Source organism: Humulus lupulus, chromosome 8 (assembly GCF_963169125.1).
Source record: "Humulus lupulus chromosome 8, drHumLupu1.1, whole genome shotgun sequence".
NCBI classification, from domain to species: domain Eukaryota; kingdom Viridiplantae; phylum Streptophyta; class Magnoliopsida; order Rosales; family Cannabaceae; genus Humulus; species Humulus lupulus.
In genome coordinates, this window is record NC_084800.1 from 101763968 (window position 1) to 101785271 (window position 21304).

At 33.3% G+C, this 21304-nt stretch overlaps 1 protein-coding gene across 1 annotated transcript; it reads left to right on the top strand.

The window, feature by feature from the left end:
* The first annotated feature begins 1113 nt into the window (after positions 1–1113).
* On the top strand, positions 1114–2696 carry LOC133795882 (uncharacterized). Its single transcript, XM_062233343.1, has 3 exons — positions 1114–1539; positions 1651–1680; positions 2667–2696. The coding sequence occupies exons 1-3, from the start codon at positions 1114–1116 to the stop codon at positions 2694–2696; spliced, it is 486 nt and encodes a 161-aa protein (XP_062089327.1).
* The last annotated feature ends 18608 nt before the right edge of the window (positions 2697–21304 follow it).

Sequence of the window (21304 nt, forward strand, 5' to 3'; positions counted from 1 at the left end):
TCTCCTGATTGTCCCTCAGATTAGCCAACTCGTCCTGCAACACTCCTAGTGTTGCCCTTAGTGTTTTGAAATGTAACTCCTCCTCTTCAAACTCCAAATGTGGTTCATTCTCAGCCATATTTGGTGGAGGAGGTTGGGATGATGCAGTGCCAGCGATCTGTCCAGCCTTCTTGGATGTCTTCGCCATTATATTTTCTTATAGTTTTTTATCAATCTCTCAATGAAAGCACCAGAATGTTGACCCTCGATTTGGCCAACGACACGGAGTCAAATATACGATAGAAAATGAGACGACAATTAAGAGTTTAATCTAATAGAAAATAAGAAAACACCAATGATTTATAGTGGTTCGACCCCAAAGAATGGTAATGACCTACGTCCACTTAGTGTTATTATTAATATCGAGTCTCAAAGCCATGATCAAAGAACTAGGGTTCTTGAGTTTCAACAACTTTGGGAGAATTACAATAAAACGATGGATAATCGCACTATAGCTCTCTCTCTCAATATTCAGGGAAAAGATTCGAAGATCAAAAGTCCCTTCATTGAGCTATTTCATGCATATTTATAGGCTCAAGGGGGGTTACATGGGTCATTGGGCCTTAACTCCCATTAATATCCGTGTATCACGAAAATAAAGAGAAAATATTCAATGTAATTATTATAGGATTACAATCTTAGAAGGGAATAAACTGAATCATATGACCAGCCTGGTTGTACCTAAAAGTCAAACTTAATGAAGCAATGTGCATTTGGTCGATAACCAAACAACACATTTTCACTTCAATTCTGCCACGTGTCAACCATGTGTGAGAAATCCTTGCCACATCATCAACAACCATTTTTGGGTAAACAGTTTTTGATGGAACTTTCTTGAAGTCTGCATATGGAGGAACGTTGCTCTCTGCTAGTGCACATGAGGCAGGAGGTAAAATATTCCCACTTGCTTTTTGTATAGCAGATTCTGAGAACAACAAGTCATGGGAGTGGTTTTTCACAAAATTAAGAGAAGCATATGGAGTTAGACAAGACCAGTGTATAATATTATATCGACATGAAAGCATAATCAAAGCAAGAAACAACATTTTCCAGGAAATAACACATGGCTATTGCATGTTCCACCTGTTAAGCAACTTGAAAACAACCTACAAGAAACATGCGAAGGAATACAATGTACCTTTCTTTACTGCAGCAACTGCGTACACAGAAAAGAAACTTGAATATCATATGAAGGAACTTGACTACTTGGATAAGAGAATAATACCTTATTTGCAGAAAACTGGATATCATAGATGGTCAAGATTCTACTCCAAAAACAAAAGGTACTCAGTAATGACTTCCAATATTGCTGAGTCACTTAATGTAGCCACTATGGCAGCTCGAGAAGTACTTGTCACAACACTTTTGGAGTGTTTGTGTGGATTACTCCAAGATTGGACATACACTAATAGGGAACTAGCTAAAAAAACAATGACAAGATTAACACTAGCTGCAGAACAAGCACTCACCAACGACTTCGTATACTCTTTGAGATTAAATGTAAGATTGATAAATTTTTTAGCTTTTTTTTTCAATTATTTCTGCCCATCACTATGGTTGCTATTGTGTTGCTCTAATGTTTCCACCATATCTATACAACATATAATACAGGTAAAGCCAGCAAATCAATATCCGTTTGAGGTATTTAAAGAAGATAAGTAATGGATTGTAAATCTCAAAGAACGAATTTGCACTGAATAGATTTTAGAAGGATGAAATGCTATGTGGTCATGCTCTTGCTGTGATGAAGGAGATGAACATAGACCCCTACAATTATTGTTCACATTACTACACAACAAAAGTATGGTTAGAAACATACGATGCAACTGTGTATCTAGTATAGAGACAACGACATTGGGAATTACCAGACTTTTTCAAAGACATCATAGTGTTGCCTCCATTTGAAAGAGTGAAGGATGGAAGACCAAAGAAAAGAATAATTATAGCTGCTTGGGAAACTAAAAAGAAGAACAAGTGCAACAAGTGTGGACAAAGAGATCATAATAGGAAGACATGTTGAACCCGACCACTAAGAAGTTGAGAATAATAACACGGCAACAAAAAAAAAAGATGCTAGTTTATCAAATCACCTAAATAAATAACATTGGTTTTAATTTTTTTTTATTTTATACACTTAAACATTGGAAGGAAATTGATTGATTCCTGTTGCTCCCTTGTTTTACAATGAAATGTTTTTTATTGTCTTTATAGATTTTGGGACATATGCATCATACTGATATTAAGTCATAATTATTGATGACCAGTTATTCTTTTTAAACATTATTTTTAAAACATAATTGCTTATATTATGAGTATGTTGTTGTCTTGTTGCTATATAATTGTAATAGTCAAACAAACAATAATGACAAAGAATAGAAATATGAAAGTCTGGAAATATATTGAATAGGAAATAGGACCAACAAGATAATTGTTACCAAAACAAACCAAGAAACTAGACTATTATCTAGAAAACTGAAATTATATAAAAATAAGTAAAACACAATGTTTGAACTTGTTCTATTGTTGCTAAAGATTTGTTACAAAGCTGCCGACAATAAAAGCACAATCATGAATCCCTCAAACGCAGCTTTTTGCACTTTCTTCCAACTTTTTACTAACTTTTTTAGGAGACTTCTTTCAAAGTTCATGTTGACTAGCAACGTTCTCTATCTGCTTCATTTTTTTCATAAGAATAAAGAAGAACAACCAATTTAGAACGGTGATATTCAACTAAAAAATCACTTGATGAAATTTCCTTGCAATCAGCAAAATACTCAGCAAAGGACGCAACAAAAATACCACAACCACTGTAAAACAGACACAATTTAATGGATTGGTGAAATGTAAACAAGCATTAAAAATATTAAATAGAACAAATAAAAAAATATTGGACTTTACTTACTTGTCCCCTTGTTGAGGCAATCCATCAACACTAACGACAGAAAAATGAGCCTTGGAATCAACAGAAATTGCACTAGGGTCCTTTCTAATATTTTAAAATTCAGCAACTCAAAAGCAATGGCAACAAGACAGAATATGGCTCCATAGCTGCCATAGATGATACAACTTCATACCGCCCAGACTTCAATGAGTTATACATGTAAAGAATCATTTCCCTTATATTTAAACGCCCTAGAATCAAATGGCTCTCCTTCCTCATATTGATTGGAAACAAAACATGGTCACACTCAATCCATGGTTTACCACACAAGCTTTTTACCATTTATAAACTGAGCAATTGAATGCCTAAGGTTAAGAATTGATGCATCTCGATTCTTTTGCAAAAATTTCTCATAAAGAGAAGATATGATATCACTAAAAAAAAATATGTTGTAGTGAAGTTCACCTTAGGAGAAGTTGAATACTTCCCATTCTTCCTTAAGTAATAGAATATGACATCAATATGCTGAAAACAACATGAAAGAATAACAAAATAAATTCTCATAAACCACATCATGACAACAGCGCAACACCATACCAACATTAGAAAAAAAATACAAAAATTATATATAAGAATAAAAAAAACTCACTGAGTCTGTTAAACATTGTCCACAATGAGAAAGTGTGTGGAACCACATCTTATCATTCACTGTATCAACTACAAAGTCAAAGGCAGGCTTAAATGTATTCTTACCCTTCAAATAAACAATGTTTTTCCTGAAATAAAGAAAAAACATATTAAAAGTAAAAAGAACAATATCAAATAAAAAAAAATACTAATAATACTAATAACATACTTCACTGTTTTATTTCAACCATCAAGAAGCCAAAGATCAAATTCCTTCTCATGCTTCTCATTAGGGACGTCTCCAATGTTGTCATCCAGCGGAAACAACCCTTTTACATAAGTCATCATTTGAAATGCTTCACCTTCTTCACCAGAACCAGAACCAGAAGATACAAAATCTTGCTGGAATGGAGATTTCAAAGCTACTCCAGGCTTCATGATTATCTTCTCTATAATATTACTATTCTTAACCTCAACAACACTACAAGAATTAACAACATTAGACTCTTGCGCGAGTACAACACCAAGTCCCTCCTGGCCTAATTGATCACCAATGACCATGCTTTCAACAACTGTAGAAGAACTGGAAGGAATCTGTAAAACAACACTGGATTGAAAAATGTATGCAATAATACCAAACATATATAACAACATGTCAACAATAAAACATCAACAAATAAACAACAACCCAAACCATTTTTGAAACAGCCTCTAGTCCAGACATCACAATTTCTTCAATTTGAAGTTGACTTAACCCATTGAAAAACACATCAAAATCTTTTTCATTGTCAGTCTTCAAAAATAAAAATAAAAAGTGAACAATGGAATCAAATAAATATTTTTTTAAAAAAATAAAATAAAAATAAACAAACTACCTTGCCCGAAACAATATATTTTTCATCAATAACATCCTTAGACACAACAACATTGTTTTCAGCTATATCCTCCTTAGAAAAAACAACTGCATCATCTCCAAAATCCATGAATTCATTAGAAGCATCAAATTCACGCTCCTTCATAGGTTTCACAACATCAGATATAGTTGCTACAACATCAGCCACCTGTAAAAACAACAACAGAAAAACACATTTATTGAAATTGGTCATTTTAGTAACAAAATTGCAACACTGGAACATTAATAAAACAACAATAATGGAAAAATAAAAATAAAAATGTACATACTTAAAATATATAATAACAATAACAATGAAAATATAACTTTATGCAAAAAAAAAAGTTGACAATAACAATGACCAAAACAAAAAATATCCATTGAAAATATAAATAATTGCAACCATACAATGATAATTATCCAAAAAATAGATATGCATCAACCAACATAAATATATTAAAGCAAGAACAGGACGATAACTAAACTTGTTTTTAGTCCCAAAAAAACAAAAACAATTTTAAAAAACAAAAAAAAAATACATTTAACAAAATAACAAAAAAACTAAAGTTTCAAACATAATAACAAAAATAATAAATAAATCTTCATTTTGATGCTATGAGTGGACTGAAGTCGGTCATGTAGATGTAACGACCCAAATTTGCTAATAAGGCTTAAGGGCCTTGATTAGCGTGCCTGGAGGGCATAATGGGAAGTATGCGTGAATTCAATGATTAAGATGCATGACTATGTGTATTATGATATGTGATAATTTTAGCCCGTTGAGGGCATAAGTGTGATAATTATGTGATGTAATTTGTACCACGTGGGTGTGGTGATATCAATGCGATGCACGTGCCGAGACGGTCCTAGAGAGCTAGATAACTCAGAAGTCACAACGGGATTTTGTAATTTAGTTCTTGTGAGATATTGGTAACTGGAGGTTTGGTAACTTGTGTAACTACTAGTAACCATAGAGAGTAACAAGTTTAATTAAAAGAAGTGGTAGAATTGTAAGGAAGTAGGAATGAGAAAAAGGGCCTTGAGGTTTAGTTGTAATGGGAAATAGATGGAAGGGTAAAGTGGTCATTAGGCAAGGATTAGGATTACTTCAGCTGAAGGAAAGGGGGGTCACGTATAACACTTGGTTGGGAGTTGATTTATGCTGAAATATGAGGAAAATCTAGAAGAAAAGAGAAGAAGAGGAAAGCTGAAGTTGGGAGACCTAGGAGGGGAGCTTTGATGGTTCAAGGCAACTAAATTGAGCATAAATCAAGATTATTCAGAGGTAAGGGTTTGTCTATAATTTGTGTAAGTTTCAAGTTTAGATTTTAGAGAATAAGCATGAATTGAAAGAAGATAGTGGCTGGTTTTGGCATGAATTCAGAATTGGGATGATCAAGAGGAAGGTGACTTGAAGCTAGAGTTGAGGAGTTCAAGCTGAGTTTGATTGAGGTAAGAATCTTTAGCATGTTTAATTTCGTAATTGGTGTGGCTTAAGACTTTTGAAGCATGATTTGTAGTTTTGGAAGCCATGGTTAAAGTTTTAGGAATTTGAAACTCAAGATAGGATTTTGGGGTGTGTTTGTGTGATTGGGGTTGTTTGTGATGTTTATAGGTTGTTAAAGGGGTTCATTTGGGGTTCTGAATTGATTTTGAGGCTTAGTTATAAGTTTGGGGTGATTTGGAGTGTAATGGGTTCGGGAAAACGTAGGGGAAAAACCCAGAATTTTGGGCTCGCAATGGAGCGCCGCGGCACTGTTCTAGCGCGCCGCGGCGCAAGGCTGTTTCCGGGCATGATGGGGTTTCTGACTTGCTGGGCGCCGCGGCCCTACAGGGCTGCGCCGCGGCGCTAGGCCAATTTCAGGATGTTGGAATTTGCAATTTTGAGCCTTTGCTCCGGGGGTTCGGGGGATATATCCGGTGCATTGTTTTAGGGATTTGGGGCATTCCGAGAGCGTGGGATTGGTTCCGGGAAGTAGATTTGGATTGGTTAGTGATAAAGGATGTTTCGTTTGTGTTGTGACTAGGTCTTTGGTGAGGCTCGGGATAGAGGACCGTGCTCGCGGCGTTGGGGCATCGGAAGCTCGGGATACAGGTAAGAAAGCTGCACCTGAGTATGTTGTTAGGTTGGGACTAAGTGTTCCCTATGTTTGTATGCATTGTTTTGTGAATGTGATTAACCATGTGGTCACGATGGGACTAAGAGTTCCCAATATTTGTATATCGTGTCATGAGATGGTGTTATTACACCATGGGACATGCGATTACCGGCCTAAGGGTGTCGGAATCATTATTTGCGCACTGGGGCGCGGCTCAGCCACTGGGAGCTGAGGCAGCTTATTTATCACTGAGCTCGGTTAAGCTGGCCGGAGTCAGTGAGTATTACACTGGGGGCGGCCCTATTGAGCCGAAGACAATGTGTTAAATAGAGGGTGCGACTAAGGGCGCCAACCCTGAATGTTATTTGATGGATATGACAATCTATTAGTTATGAACGTGAATATTGTGCTATGAATATAGTTGATTGACTGTCTGGATGACAAATGTTATCATTACGTGGATAGGTGTTATGAGCTGATGAATTTCTGATTATGCACTGTGGAATATTTGATTATTGATGTTAATCTTACTATGTTATTATGCTTTCTTGCTGGGCCCTGGCTCACGGGTGCTACGTGGTGCAGGTAAAGGCAAGGGTAGGCTGAATCAACCATGAGTTGGAGAGCTCTGGGGGCGAGGTGTACATCGTCAGCTGCTCGGCCGCCACGGTCGGGAGATGATACAGGAACGGAAACCTAAAATGTTTATTTTGCCATTAGAGTGGCTTGAACTACTTGTAACTTCTAGAATCTGTTGTAACTAGGACATCTAAACCCTGTTTTGAGTCTCCATGTATTAAACTGTCATTTTTAATGAAAATAGCCTGTTTGTGACCAAAATCTTTTTATTCTTACTCTGATAATGGTATAGAGTTTACACTTTGTCTGAATGACTTGTCTAGCAAGTCTTGCACTATTTTTAAACACACAGTGTAACGGTCTTGGTTATCCAGGGCGTTACAGTAGATACCTTCTGTTCTATGTCACTCTCAGTGTCTTCATTGTCAACCTCATCATCATCTTCTCCACTAATCTCATTTTTCTTTCCTTTAATATCTACACTAGAATTTCCTTCTTCTCCCTTGTCCTCGCCTTCATCTTTCCCAGCATCCTCTTCTTCTTCCTCATTAACCTCTTCTTCATTTTCATTACTCTTCTCACGATCGTTGTCACTCCCTTTATCATCATCATCAGAATCATTCTCTTCACCCTACATTTAAAAACAAAACCATTAAACAACAAACATATATGCATAAACCAGGGTTATAACATAACCAGAACAATAACAGAATAACATATAAACAAAGCTACCTTATCAAATGCATCCACCAGTGTCAAACTTCTCCTGCATAGCAGACAACATAGCAGTAACATCAATAAATTGAGACTTCACATACTCCTTCAAATCCAATAACTTTACAGTCATTCCTTCATGCTTAGACACCAGTAAATCCATCTTAGCATTTAAAGAATCAAATTGGGTGGACCCATCAAGGAGGGTTGTTGGGATTTCACCACAAACAAGTCCTACAGTAGACACATAATCGACTTTTGCTTCCCCAACTTCATCAGCATCTACGTTGAAAGAAAATCCACCCTACTTGTAGACAACAACCTCATTATCATTTGGCTTCAGATTTCTCAACATCAACTACAAAACAACAACCAAAAAACATTAAAATGTAATAAGCAGACAATGCTAAACAACAATAAACTAACATATAAACAACATAAAACTATACATTCTTAGCTTGAATATCAAAAACAGTAACCTTCAACAATCGCAGATAAGGAGTACTAGAACAACTCCACCTAGCAATCCTCGGAATAGTTTCAGAAACCAATTTGCAGTACTTCCCAACCATATAGCAGCAACACTCATAAAACCAGACTTGAAACACATGTGGGCAACCAACCAATGTATAATAAGGTTTAACTTTCTTCTCCTCATTTGAATTTTGTACACCATTGTACCAACTATCTAATTTACCCTTCAAAGACATAATGGTTTCATCAAAATATTTCTTACCCCATGCATACTCACTATAACGACCACTATCAACAACATCTAAATCTTCACGCATAACTTGTTTTTCCTTCCTAGAACTAAGTAGAAACAACCCATGCATTAATTGAGGCTAAGGATTAAATGCAGGAAGATTCAATAAACTACCAAAACAAGTTTCAGAAAACATTTCTTTTTGTTTATCAGACAAATTGTTATTAAGGTCCTTAATAACCTGATAAGTACAACAAGATACAATCTGGGCGGTAAAATACTGCTTCAGATTGATTAAGTAATGCAATTCCTACAACAAAAAAATATATAGAAAAATTAAATTAACAAAAATAGTAATGAAACAACCATAAAACAACAAAACAAACATAACATAAAAAACAACGGACATAAAAAAAAAAAATAAATAAAATAACACCAAAACAACCACACAACAACAAAAACAAGCAGTGAACTTAGAAACAACAACAATAAAACATTATCAAAAATAAAAAATAAGCTCTGAAAACAAATTACTAAAACTATAAATTAACTTAATAACTTATAATACAATTTCAAACAAACACATTATCTTCATTCAACTGTAAATCACGATCCAACACACAATAAAATTCGAAAAAACGTAAACAGAACAACAATAATAACACAACCGAACAACATGATGATATAAGATACTTTAAAATGGGCAAACTACTAAAACTTACAATACATATTCAAACAAACATTACAACAAACAAATTCAGTACATTCAACAGTCAAAATGATTAAAAAAGAACATGCAAAACCCTAAAAACTAATATCAAAACAATACAATACAAACAATATGCAAACCTTAACAAAAAATTCCTTCGGATCATCTCCCACAACTTTGCTTGATTTCACCTTTTTCGCCTTCCTCCTTTCAACAGCATCAGAAACCAACTTTTGTTTCTGAGATTAAAACTTCGATGACTCGGCTTTGGGCGAGTTATGAGAGCTTGGTTTCTCTTCAATCTGCTTCATAGAAGCTTTCTTCCTGTAATGCCCTAGATAACAAAGACCATTACACTGTGTATTTAAAATAGTGCTAGACTTGCTAACCAAGTCATTTAAGTAAAATGTGAATCTTAAGAAAAAAACAGGTTAGGTTTAAAAGATTTTGGTTATAAACAAATCATTTCCATTAAAATAAATGTTTGGTACATGGGATCCCAAAACAGGGTTTAAATGATATATTTACAAGATTTTCAAATGTTATAAATAATCAAAGCCACTCTAATGGAAAAATACACATTTAAGGTTTCCGTCCCTGTACAATCCCTCGACCGTGGCGGCCGAGCAGCTGACAATGTACATCTCGCCTCCAGAGATCTCCAACCCATGGTCGATTCATCTTACCCTTGCCTCCACCTGCACCACGTAGCACCCGTGAGCCAAGGCCTAGCAAGAAAACTATAACATCATAGCCCAATCAATATTGATAACCAAATAGTTCACAAAGTATAACCAAGTGATTTACAAGATATCAATCAATTATCCAGCAAGCCATAGCATTCACTTAATCAAGGATAACAATCAATAAACCAATGACCTAACATCCAGATATTCATCATATCATATACATCAAGTAAACAACAGTACACACGTCATACAATAATTAGGGTTGACGCCCTTAGGCTGTACCCTCTATTTAATCCACTGTCTTTGGCTCACTTAGGGCAAGCTCGATGTTCAACCCACTAACTCTGGTCTGCTTAAACCGAGCTCAGTGATTATTAAGTTGTCCTCAGCTACTAATGGCCGAGCCGCGTCCTATGCGCAAATATTGATTCTGGCACTCTTAGGCCGTTTATGAAATGTCCCCATGGCATAATACCATCTATGACATTATATACAAGTAAAGGGAACTCTTAGTCCCAACATAATCACATAACCGAGTGCAGTTTCTTAACTTTAATTCCGAGTGCTTTGACAAAGAAAGACGACCCCCGAGCACGTTCCTGCCCCGAGCCCTAGCGTACACCTAGTCCCAACCATGATAAAGAATTCCATCAATAATAAATGAATAAGGGTTTTCGAACCATGTTCTAGCCTTCGGGACATCAAATTCTACCAAGCACGGTAGTGGAATCGATCCCGAGCATCCTAGGTTAACTCCCCACACCTTAAGCCTCCTCAAGGCTGAAATTCCCTTAAGAGTCGCGACCCAAGGCTCTGCATGCCGCGGCCCGCCCCCTACCAGAGGCCCAACCTCCCAGACAACACACACGGGCCGCAGCCCTAAGCTTCCCTTGCCGCGACCCGCCCTACTTCCTGACACACCGCTACTCTAGAGGGTCGCAGCACACCAAGAACTGCACCGCGGCCCGACCCCTTTGAACCCAGAAAACTCCATTTTCATCCACCAAATCTCACACAAACTAACCGGAAATCATCCCAATAACATATTCAAATTATCACAGCAGTTCAAATATGCTTCCAGCAGAAAAACCCATAGGAAAACTAGCCTAAAGACCCATCAAAATCACACTTCAATACTTGAAACCCAAAAGCTCATAAACCTCCTAAAACATCCAACAATTCAGAGAATTCAAGGGCTAAACAATAATTAAAAGCTTACTTTTTCTGAAGAACAAATCCACATAGTAGTTGTAGAGCTAATCCCTGAGTTCCTAGCAATAAAACCTAACAAGAATTTAGGTCAAATCCTCACACAAAGCTTCAATTAAATCCTCAACATGAAAGACCCTAAAACCCTTATTACTTATCACTTAAATATTAAAATCTTAAGTCAAATCTTACCTCAAACTCTGCTTGAATCCACCAGCAAATACTGAGCTAATATCTAATTCTTGTGAACCCAGCCCAGAAACCCCTTGGTTCCAATGGCTAGCTTGAGAAACTCCTTGAGCGGAAAGAGAGAGAGAGAGAGAGAGAGAGAGAGAGAGAGAGAGTCGATTTCAGGCAAGTTTTTAAATATTTCTTACCTTTGTCTTATCCCACTTAAGCCTTTTAAGTTAATCCCAAGGCTCGGGGTACCAAAAACGTCCCCGAGGGAAAATGGTAATTTTCCCCAGTATTCCCTCCTAAGCTTCCTAACCTCAAATATATCTCCAATTATTTATTTTCATAACTTAATAACCCAGATAAATTTCTATTACCCAAAATACCCCTTGACTCACCCCGAGTTGGGTATTGGATCCCATTGTGACTTTCCCGCTCACTTGCTCCCTAGGATCGCCTCGTGTCATATGCTGCCTTTATATCCACATAATAATGTGGTCTCAACAAATTATCACAAATAATCACATTTATGTCCTAACGGGCCAAAATTACAATTATGCCCTTACAAGCTAAACAGGCCCCGCATGCTTATCTCATACTCATAAACATGCATTCCATATATCCATATAATCATAGGATCATTCATATCACATAATCATGCATTTTCACCAATAATTCACATAACTTCCAAATATGCCCTTCCGACACACTAATCAAGACATTTAAGCCTTATTAATAATTTTGGGTCGTTACACTTCCCCATCAGCAAAACTTGTTTAGAAATCTTTGGAGACTTTGGAATGTTTTTAACAGAAGAAGGAGTAGAAGAAGTTGATCGTAAGATAGCTATAGATGACAGATAATGCTATATATAACAACAAAGAATGTGGGCTTAAATGTTTCAATAACCGTTAAGAACACAATTTTTATGGGAAAAAAAAAAGGAAGAGACTAGTGTGATCGTGGAGCAGAAAAAAAAAAGCAATAGAGAGAAGAGTGGGAAGAGTGTATATTGTGAAGAGTGGGAAGTTGTCAGAAAAAAAAAAAAAAAAACTTAATCAATACAAATTACATGGAAGAGGCAAAAGTAGTATTTTTGCAATTAAAAAAAACACATAAAAAACGCGACTAGTACAAAAGTTATTATTTTCATGTGGCAGTAAAAAGGTTTATATTGTGATAGTCTTGTCAATTTATGTAAAATTTCTTTTTTTTTATGCGCGTAGAAAAGAGCTTGTTTATACCTAGTTTTTTGCACTATAAATTATTCGGAATTTTCTAAAAATTTGCAAGATACCTTAAATAACTACAATATACAAAGTCAAAAAAAAATCGCACCGAAAATTGTTCACGAGCCAATAAACACAAAAAATATGCACGAGTATATACTTTTTTGGGTATGCACCATAGAATTATTATATATATACTAGTTTTATATTTGTGCTCAAGGCACGAAATCCCGTTAATTAAAAAGATAATTTTATATTTTTTAATGCATCTTATTAATACAAAAATAAATATATAATATTAGAAGTTTAAATTATAATTTAAATATACATTTTGCAAATTTAAATAACTAATAATAAAATAAACTCAAGAAATAAAAAGCACTTAAAATATACAATGTATATTTAATTAAAATATAAAAATAGGAAAAAAAAACCAAAATGAGGGAAACTTAAACTAACTACACAACTTTTTTACGTAACATATTTCTTTCCTTAATAAATGAAAGTAGTGAAAATGTGTAAAACTAATTATTTGCCACGTTGAAATAATCCAAAATTAAATAATAATAATAATAATAAACACCATACATCAAATAACATGACACGCCTTCTTTCTCACGTAAAAGCTAACTCAATAAATAAAAGTAATTTTACAAAACACAAAAAGCAATTATTTAATTTGTAAAAAAAAACGGCTATTAAAAAAACGACAAAAGATTAGAACAGATTGAAATAGAGGATAAATATGAGTATTATTAAAAAACACAAAAGACAAAATGGAGGAACGAGAACTTTAACTACAATATATTTAAGGGCTTATATCATTTTAAACTTTGTGTTTTGCCTCATTACTTGTTTAGATTTTATATTTTGATAAATTATTTTTTGAATTCTGTATTTTGTAAAATAGTTCAAATAGCCCCCTAAACATGATTTTGATGAACAAAAGATTTAATATAATAACACAGTTTTTATGCAAAATGACTGTATTTTTTTTAGTTGTTAGTTTGATGAATTATTTGTGATTTTAGTTAAAAAAAAATCTTTGATCAAAATCAGGTTTAGGGGTCTATTTGAACTATTTTAGAAAATATATTGGACCTGAAAAGTTATTAAGCTCAAATTCATAAATCAGTTTATGAATTAACATTCACTAGATAAGTAAATGGGACTTAAGGAAACAATATGTAATTAAACATGCTAAATGGCAATTAATTCCTACTTTAAATATGAACCATTAATAGAGGATTGAATTGTATGTAGAGATTAAAACGATGGACACTTTTTATACTTAAAAGTACTCAATAAATAAATGTCTATAATTACAAGAGTGCAGTCTCATATTTTTAGTTGAATCAAATTTAGATTAATAAATTAAGGTCATTATATTAAAGATTTTTAATTAATAATCTAAATTAATTGGAGCTTGAAATTATGGGTCCATAGGTCCTGAGATGTCTCTATCAACACTATTCAAGGTAAGAGTTGAAATTGGAAAAAATCTGGAAAAATGACATATTTGAAAGAAATTTATTCTTCAAGGTCAAATATGTAATTGAGATAAATTAATTAATTAATATATTCATTTTCAAATTTAATAAATTAATTAATATAATTTCTCAAAAATTAATTTTTAATAAAATGGGGATTTTCGAAAAGGGTTATTTAAATAATTAAGATAATTAATTTTGAATTAATTTTTTTTAATTTATTTAAATATTGTGAAAATATATTTATGATAATTCAAAATTGATTTCAATTTGAAATGATATTTATTGTTTAATTAATCGGATAAGATAAGCTATGAGGTTTATATATTTTTTAATAAATAATTATTAAAATAAAGTGGTTTGAACACATCCTTGAAATCAGGGAAGTGTTACACGCCAACTACAGTGATAAGGTCCAAGAATGAGTCTTGGATATTTCTTTTATTTATTTAATAATTTATTTATAATTTTATTTTTGAATTTTGAATTTAATTAATTCTCTTATAAATCTATCAGATTGAAATAGTTTCACAACACGCTTAATAGAAAAAAGATTCTAAAGAATTCTAAGTCTTTCACACAGAGAGAGAAAATATATCGTATTATTTTGCTCTATCTCTCAAAACTATCTCAGACCTAATATTCCAAGTTCTCATGAGTTGAGTACATCTTGTGAATTAGAAATTTCCCCACCATTACTTTACGTGCCCTCACACGTCTTGAGGTGTAGAGATACATCTTGGAAGATCATGGTCTGAGTATTCAAGAGGCTGCTTTGGATTGGATGTTCATTGGAGGTACTAAATGATAGCGAGAATTCTTGATTGTTCTACAATTACTAAAACCTCATCTTTTTCTTTCTCTATGATTAATGTTTTGCATATTATTGGATTCGTTATTTAAAGATTGTTTAAATATATATATTTTTTAAATCTTTGGGCCCTCCACCCCATGTTTTCTGTTGTGCATATGGTAAACTAGTGAGCAACAGTCTCTCCCTCCATTGTGGATTGGAAATCCCTGTCATGTCAAGACAATAGAATCTCCGAGTAGTGGTGGTCAAAAGCAAAATGTCCCTCTCTTCGTGGGAGAGGGCATGGATAGCTTGGGCCCGTGCCAAGTACTGATCAGTCACCTTGGTCCTCAAATATTAACCTTTGAAGGGGAAGCCAAGGACGTGTGAGGCAAAGGAAAGAGTTATTGACTATAGAAAAGAGAGTGACGCCAATACAATCACTTATTGACTCGGTTGAAGGCCAAACAGAGTCGATGGTTGTTGTGGGTGTCAAAGCCCACTGAAAAGAAAAACTTATTTTTGGATTCTCGGGTTTTGTTTTCGTTGTGGTGGAAGGTTTGGTAGGGTGACACCCACTTCATCAATTGATAGAAGCCATCCTCCTATCGACCACCTTTCTTGGGACCCACCTTTAGCTGAAAGTGATAGTGCAACTCCTCAAGGCTCGGAAGGACCCAAATTTTCTCCTTGCATAGAATGTAGAACACTACAGGTAATCGATATGCATTGGGAATGAGCTGAAAAGGTGAAATTTGCATGGGTCTGGCTCCACATCGAAAACCCTTTATAAGCATAACATGCCCTCTCCCTCCTGTCAAGGATCTTGTTCATAAAGTGGGTAGAGGAGAACTCGTAGTGCTCAATGATATCCCCAAGCACATCTACATATGTTATCTTGGAGAAGATGCTCTCTCAAAATGAATTGCCCTGGGAGGAAGAGCCCGAGGTTCAAGTACTGGCCCCAGTGGTCTGGGAGAAGCCGCAGGTCCTGCTTGGACTTGTTGAGGTCGAGCCATTAGACTAGGGAGTGCCACAGTTATACCCACCGGGGATGATGGTGGGCTAGATGTCGAGAAAGCGGGAGTTTACTCGACGAATCCTGTAATGTCCCAAATTACCTAATAAGTCTTAGGGCCTTGATTAGGGGGCCAGGATGGCAATATATGGAATTATATGTCATGTGAGTTATATTTGTGTGTAATTATGAGAATATGTGAGTTATATGATAATATAACTAGATATGCATATTTAGGAGTATTAAATATGCATGTGGGCCCGTTTCTTATTAGAAGGGCAATTTTCTTAATTTGGCCTGTTATGGGCATAATTGTATATACATGTACATATATGTGATATATGTGAGAGACCACATTATTATGCGGGTTTATTTGGGTTACTCGGCATAAGACGATCCTAGTGAGAAAATTAGCGGGAAAGTCAAAACGGGACCCAATACCTGACTCGGGCGAGTCAAGGGATATTGTGGGTAATTAACACATTATCGAGCTTTCATGTAATATGAATAAGTATTCGAGGATAAATTTGGAGTTAGTGAGATGAGGAGGGTGTTGAATTAATTTATTTTTGGGATTTTTGGTATTTAAATAATAAGAAAAAATTGGGAAAAATCACATGCTTTTAATAAGACCAAAAATGTGTTATCAAAACATACCATAACACTTTTTGACGTGTTAAGACCGATTATGTTATCGTAGGTCAGGGTAATTTACATAACACTTTATCATTGTTATACAGATGTGTTATTATATTGTCAACGATAACACACTTTAATTTGTGTTATACTACACTTTAGTATAACACATTTTTTGTGTTACATAATGAAGTTTGCATAACAAAATTCTTTACTTATAGAAAGTATTATTGTAATAGATATTATGACACATTTTTCGTATTATTTTAATATTTAGATAAGTTTAAATTCTCATTATATATTCATTTATAGAAAATAGTTTGCATAACATAATGTTATGCTTATAAACCAGTGTTATTGTAAAAGATACAATAACACATTTTTTGTATTATTCTAATATTTGGATAAGCTTGAATTATTAATATATAAACTTGTACATTATAATTATTTTTTATTTCTTTAATTCAAATTTGTTTCATTTAATATACTTAAGACACCATTAACATTGTACAAATATATTTTTTAGTACCAATTATATGGTTCATAACACATATAACCAAATAATTGTGTCAGAATACATTCAAGATTATGTAAAAAATAATCCAAAAGTCTTGTGATATTCAACACTACCTAATTAACATAAACAAAACAGTCTCACAATAGTCAACAAAATAGTCTTAAACAATTGCATATTCAAAAGTAAAGGTAGGAATTCATGATCTTCCAAATGGCAGCACACCAAAGACTTCCAAATCAGATTTTCTTTTGCACTTCACTTGTTGAATATGGTAAATAAAACATAAAAGAAAAACTAATGAGGTCATGAAATATCATACCATTCATCTAAAATAGTCAATAATACTATCATAATCTTGGATTGCATATTAGTTAATGTTGAACAAGCATTTATACTAGTAAAAAAAATATCCAATCAAGAAAGAATCTACTATTTCTAACCAAAAAATTATTCACTGGTTTGAAAAGGCATGTCATGTGTAAAATATTTGCGTGCACATATCATTAGAGAGAATAGAGAATGAATGAACTAAACTTTATCGAAATATATGCAAGTGTTGAATATTTGTGATTCAACACTTGTAATGAGCTAAAAATTAGAGTAAGACTAACAGACTCATAGCAAACCATATGAGATCTATCAGCTACCACTTAATAGATAAATTTTGTAGTAATAAAATCATTTATAGCTAATTTCTAGATAAATTTTGTAGTAATAAAATCATTTATAGCTAATTTCTGCACTAAAGGATTCAATTTAATTGATGAATAACAGAGAAACAATAGTATTTACAACAAGAAGGTGCATATTGTTTTATAAAATAAACAGGGCTTATAATCAAAGACCAAATATATAAATTTCAAGCCATGCTAAGTAAATCTAATTTCAGCAGCCATGCTAAGTAAAGGTAAGACCATTTTGCCTCAAAACCTCAAAACAAGATCAAATCAATGAACACAAACAAACAAAGAAATCAAGAACAACACCATAAGAGGGAAATCTTTTTCAATCTACTATCAACAATCAAATATTACAAGGTCTTATACCAATTTTATATGCAGTTTATTCAAAATCATGGTAATACTATCTGCAGTCAAAATGAAAATTTGGAGTATCTACCAATTAAGTTTCTCATCCTTATCTTGAGCTTGGTTCTGGAGCTTCAGATAATGCAAGATAGGACTACTGTATTTGGAATCAAGTTTAGAACCATACCAGAATTTTGTTCACGTGATTGCATTATCAAAGAAAATTCCAAGAAAAGCACTAGCAAACATAAACCATTTCTATGGGCTTGTACAGACGCAGATGAGAACATGCATATGTTCACCTTATATACATTAAGAGAATCTTAAACCATCATAGAAAGATAATCATAGTTCAATATACTGACCTCCGTTTTTCCAATCAAAAGAAAGTTGTTGAAAATCTCAGAAATGGTTTCTTGAACATCTCATTGGTTAAATATTGGGCCTCACCTTAAGCATCTACTGATGTTGCACCAGGTAGTTCTATCAAACCAAAATAAAAAAAAATCAGAGAAATCCTCATATACATGAAAAACCAAAGAACAGAGAACAAATGTCACTTGAGCTTGTGAAATTACAGTATCCATCTAAATATGTATGTGCCTTTTATACCTTAGGAAAATCTGAGTGAAAGTATACCTTAGACTTTTATTGAAGACTCAAATTCCTAAAATCATCAAGCAAAACAATGAGTGAAAGTATACCTTAGGCTTTTCTTGAAGACTCAAATTTCTAAAATTAGCAAGCAAAACAATGATTTTATGTCTAAAAGCAACAACTCAATAGATCAAAATTTTCATATGATGATCCAAATATAATATAATGAAAGAAAAAAAATGCCACAGTATACTTCTATGAAAAAGAAAAAGAAAAAAAACAAGCTTCGTTGAACCAATGAACAAGTTTCTTCCTCTGTTTTCCTCTCGCTTTTTCTCTCCTTGCACTGATTTTTCACATAGATTAGTTCAGCTAGAAACTCAAGCAATACCAGGATATTCAATAAAGAGTTGAACATTCAATTTGAATTGAAAAAAATTCCTTTAATGCAAAAAATATACAAATTTCTTACATATGACATTAAGTCATTTAAGCATAATAAGAACCATGAAATCATTATCACATATCAATCGGGTTATCAATTCATCAAAAAAATTTAACTTTAAATGAGTAGAGGATGAAACTAGACATGCCCAAGCCTTTATAATCAGTCCTCCACATGCATACCATAATAGCTTAAACCAAACCACAAAAGGCAACATCAAACAAGAAGTTTTTTTCAAATCACTCCACGCATAAGAGCACTCTCCCATTTCCCTAGTGCTTCATGGTATTCTCCATTCTTTTAAAACATAAATTTATTATGCATAAAGAAATACAATATATATTAATATATATGTATATGTATAAATATATATTAAAAACTAATAGAGACACCTTGTTCACAAGAATATCCTTTTACTTATCAAGGAAGACCTCTGTCTCTTCAACAGCTCTCAAGACCTCAAATAGCACCTTATGCCTTGTAAGTTGGATGCTACGTAGAACACATGATCAATCTAATTATCTAAACTTTTTTGTCAAAGTATGCAAAATAATAACTAAAGCAAAGACCAAACCTAAAGGGGTTGTTAAATCTGATTGTACTGTCTTGTTTTTAAAAGAAAATATTCAAGTCAAATCAAAATAACTCAGCCAAATGATGATATCATATATGAGCACTCTAACAAAAAAAATGAAACCAAAGAAATCATTCTAAAAAATCATTGCAAACTACTCTACAACATGCTTTCTATGAGAGCTTCTTTTAGCTTAATGTTTAAATTTAAAGCACCCTTAACAAGCCATGTAACGAAACACTCTTTTCTTGACAAATTAATTATTAATTATATAAAATAGTGAAACCCACAAATGAATTCTTTGCACATTTTGTAAACAAAGTTAACAAATAGTTAGACTTCGTATGAACATTTGATACCTAACAAATAGTCAATAAATTTCAATAAGAATGCTACCAGTAATTGCATTCCTTACCTACTCCAGGTCAACATCCAAATTTGATTATTCTAGCTATTAAAATAGGTAGACTGACATAAACAGACATTTACTACACATGAAAAATAGTTATAGTCCCTACAATTTTGAGAAGCCAATTAAGTAACTGGAAAAATAAATGGCACATAATATGCCAAATTCAAACAAATAAAACACCATCAAAAACCAATAAAAAGTGATCATATTTAATAAGCCATTCAAAAACCAAAACAAAACTATGAAAGAAAAACAAATAGCTTCTTTTAGCTTAATGTTTAAATTTAAAGCTACCATTTTGCTCGAAAAAGTGAAAAATAAAATGACTAAACCATTTTTAATGGTTGAAATTTGTGTACCTAATGGTCACTGCTGCTTCAATTAGAGGAGAAATTTTGGAGGTGCTGGGTATCCTAGTTCATAATTCTGCATATATAATATTGTTATTATTAGAAACTTTCATATTAAAAATTTAAAATATTCCAAGAATAATGTGTAAGTACTAAAAAAAGTAATGGGAAAATCAGCCCCCAAAGAAAGCATATAAAGTGATTCTTGTAAACTGAAAAATAAAGTAATTCTTGTAAACATAAAAGAGAGAATTGGTAACTAACAACTAGCTGAGCATGACTGTGATTAAATTAGCTTTTAGCCAACTAGTACAAGCCATCTCTTAGGTGCCTAAACTCACAACCAGTCAAGTCTATCAATCTCACAGTGTCTATACATGCAATTTATGCCATGAAATACTCTCAAAAAGACGAGACAACAACAAGCTAATAACAATACAGTGGAAAATAAGGAAGACATACCAAAAAGCAGTGATATTGAAAAATTTGAAGTAGTGGCTATAGAAGCAATTCTCATCTCTCTTGAACAATTCAATATAGGCCATTTTTACTATCAATTAATTATGCCCAAATTTGATGCTTTCAATTAATATTGGTTGAAATCAACTTTAACATACATATAAATATATATATATCACATAAGCAATATCATACAAAAAATACCAAAAATAATATATAAAAAATAAAATGCAAAACAATAAATAAATAAGAATCTCACATAAGATCAAATAAAAAAAAAATACAAAATAAACTTTGAATATCTCATAAACTTTATCCATATATTTGGAAACTCATAATAGAACAAACCCATATAAAGTCAGAACAGATCAAACTCATATGAATTTATTTGATTAAAAAGGGAAAAAAAACCACAGAAAGCTTACCTCTACCCTTATA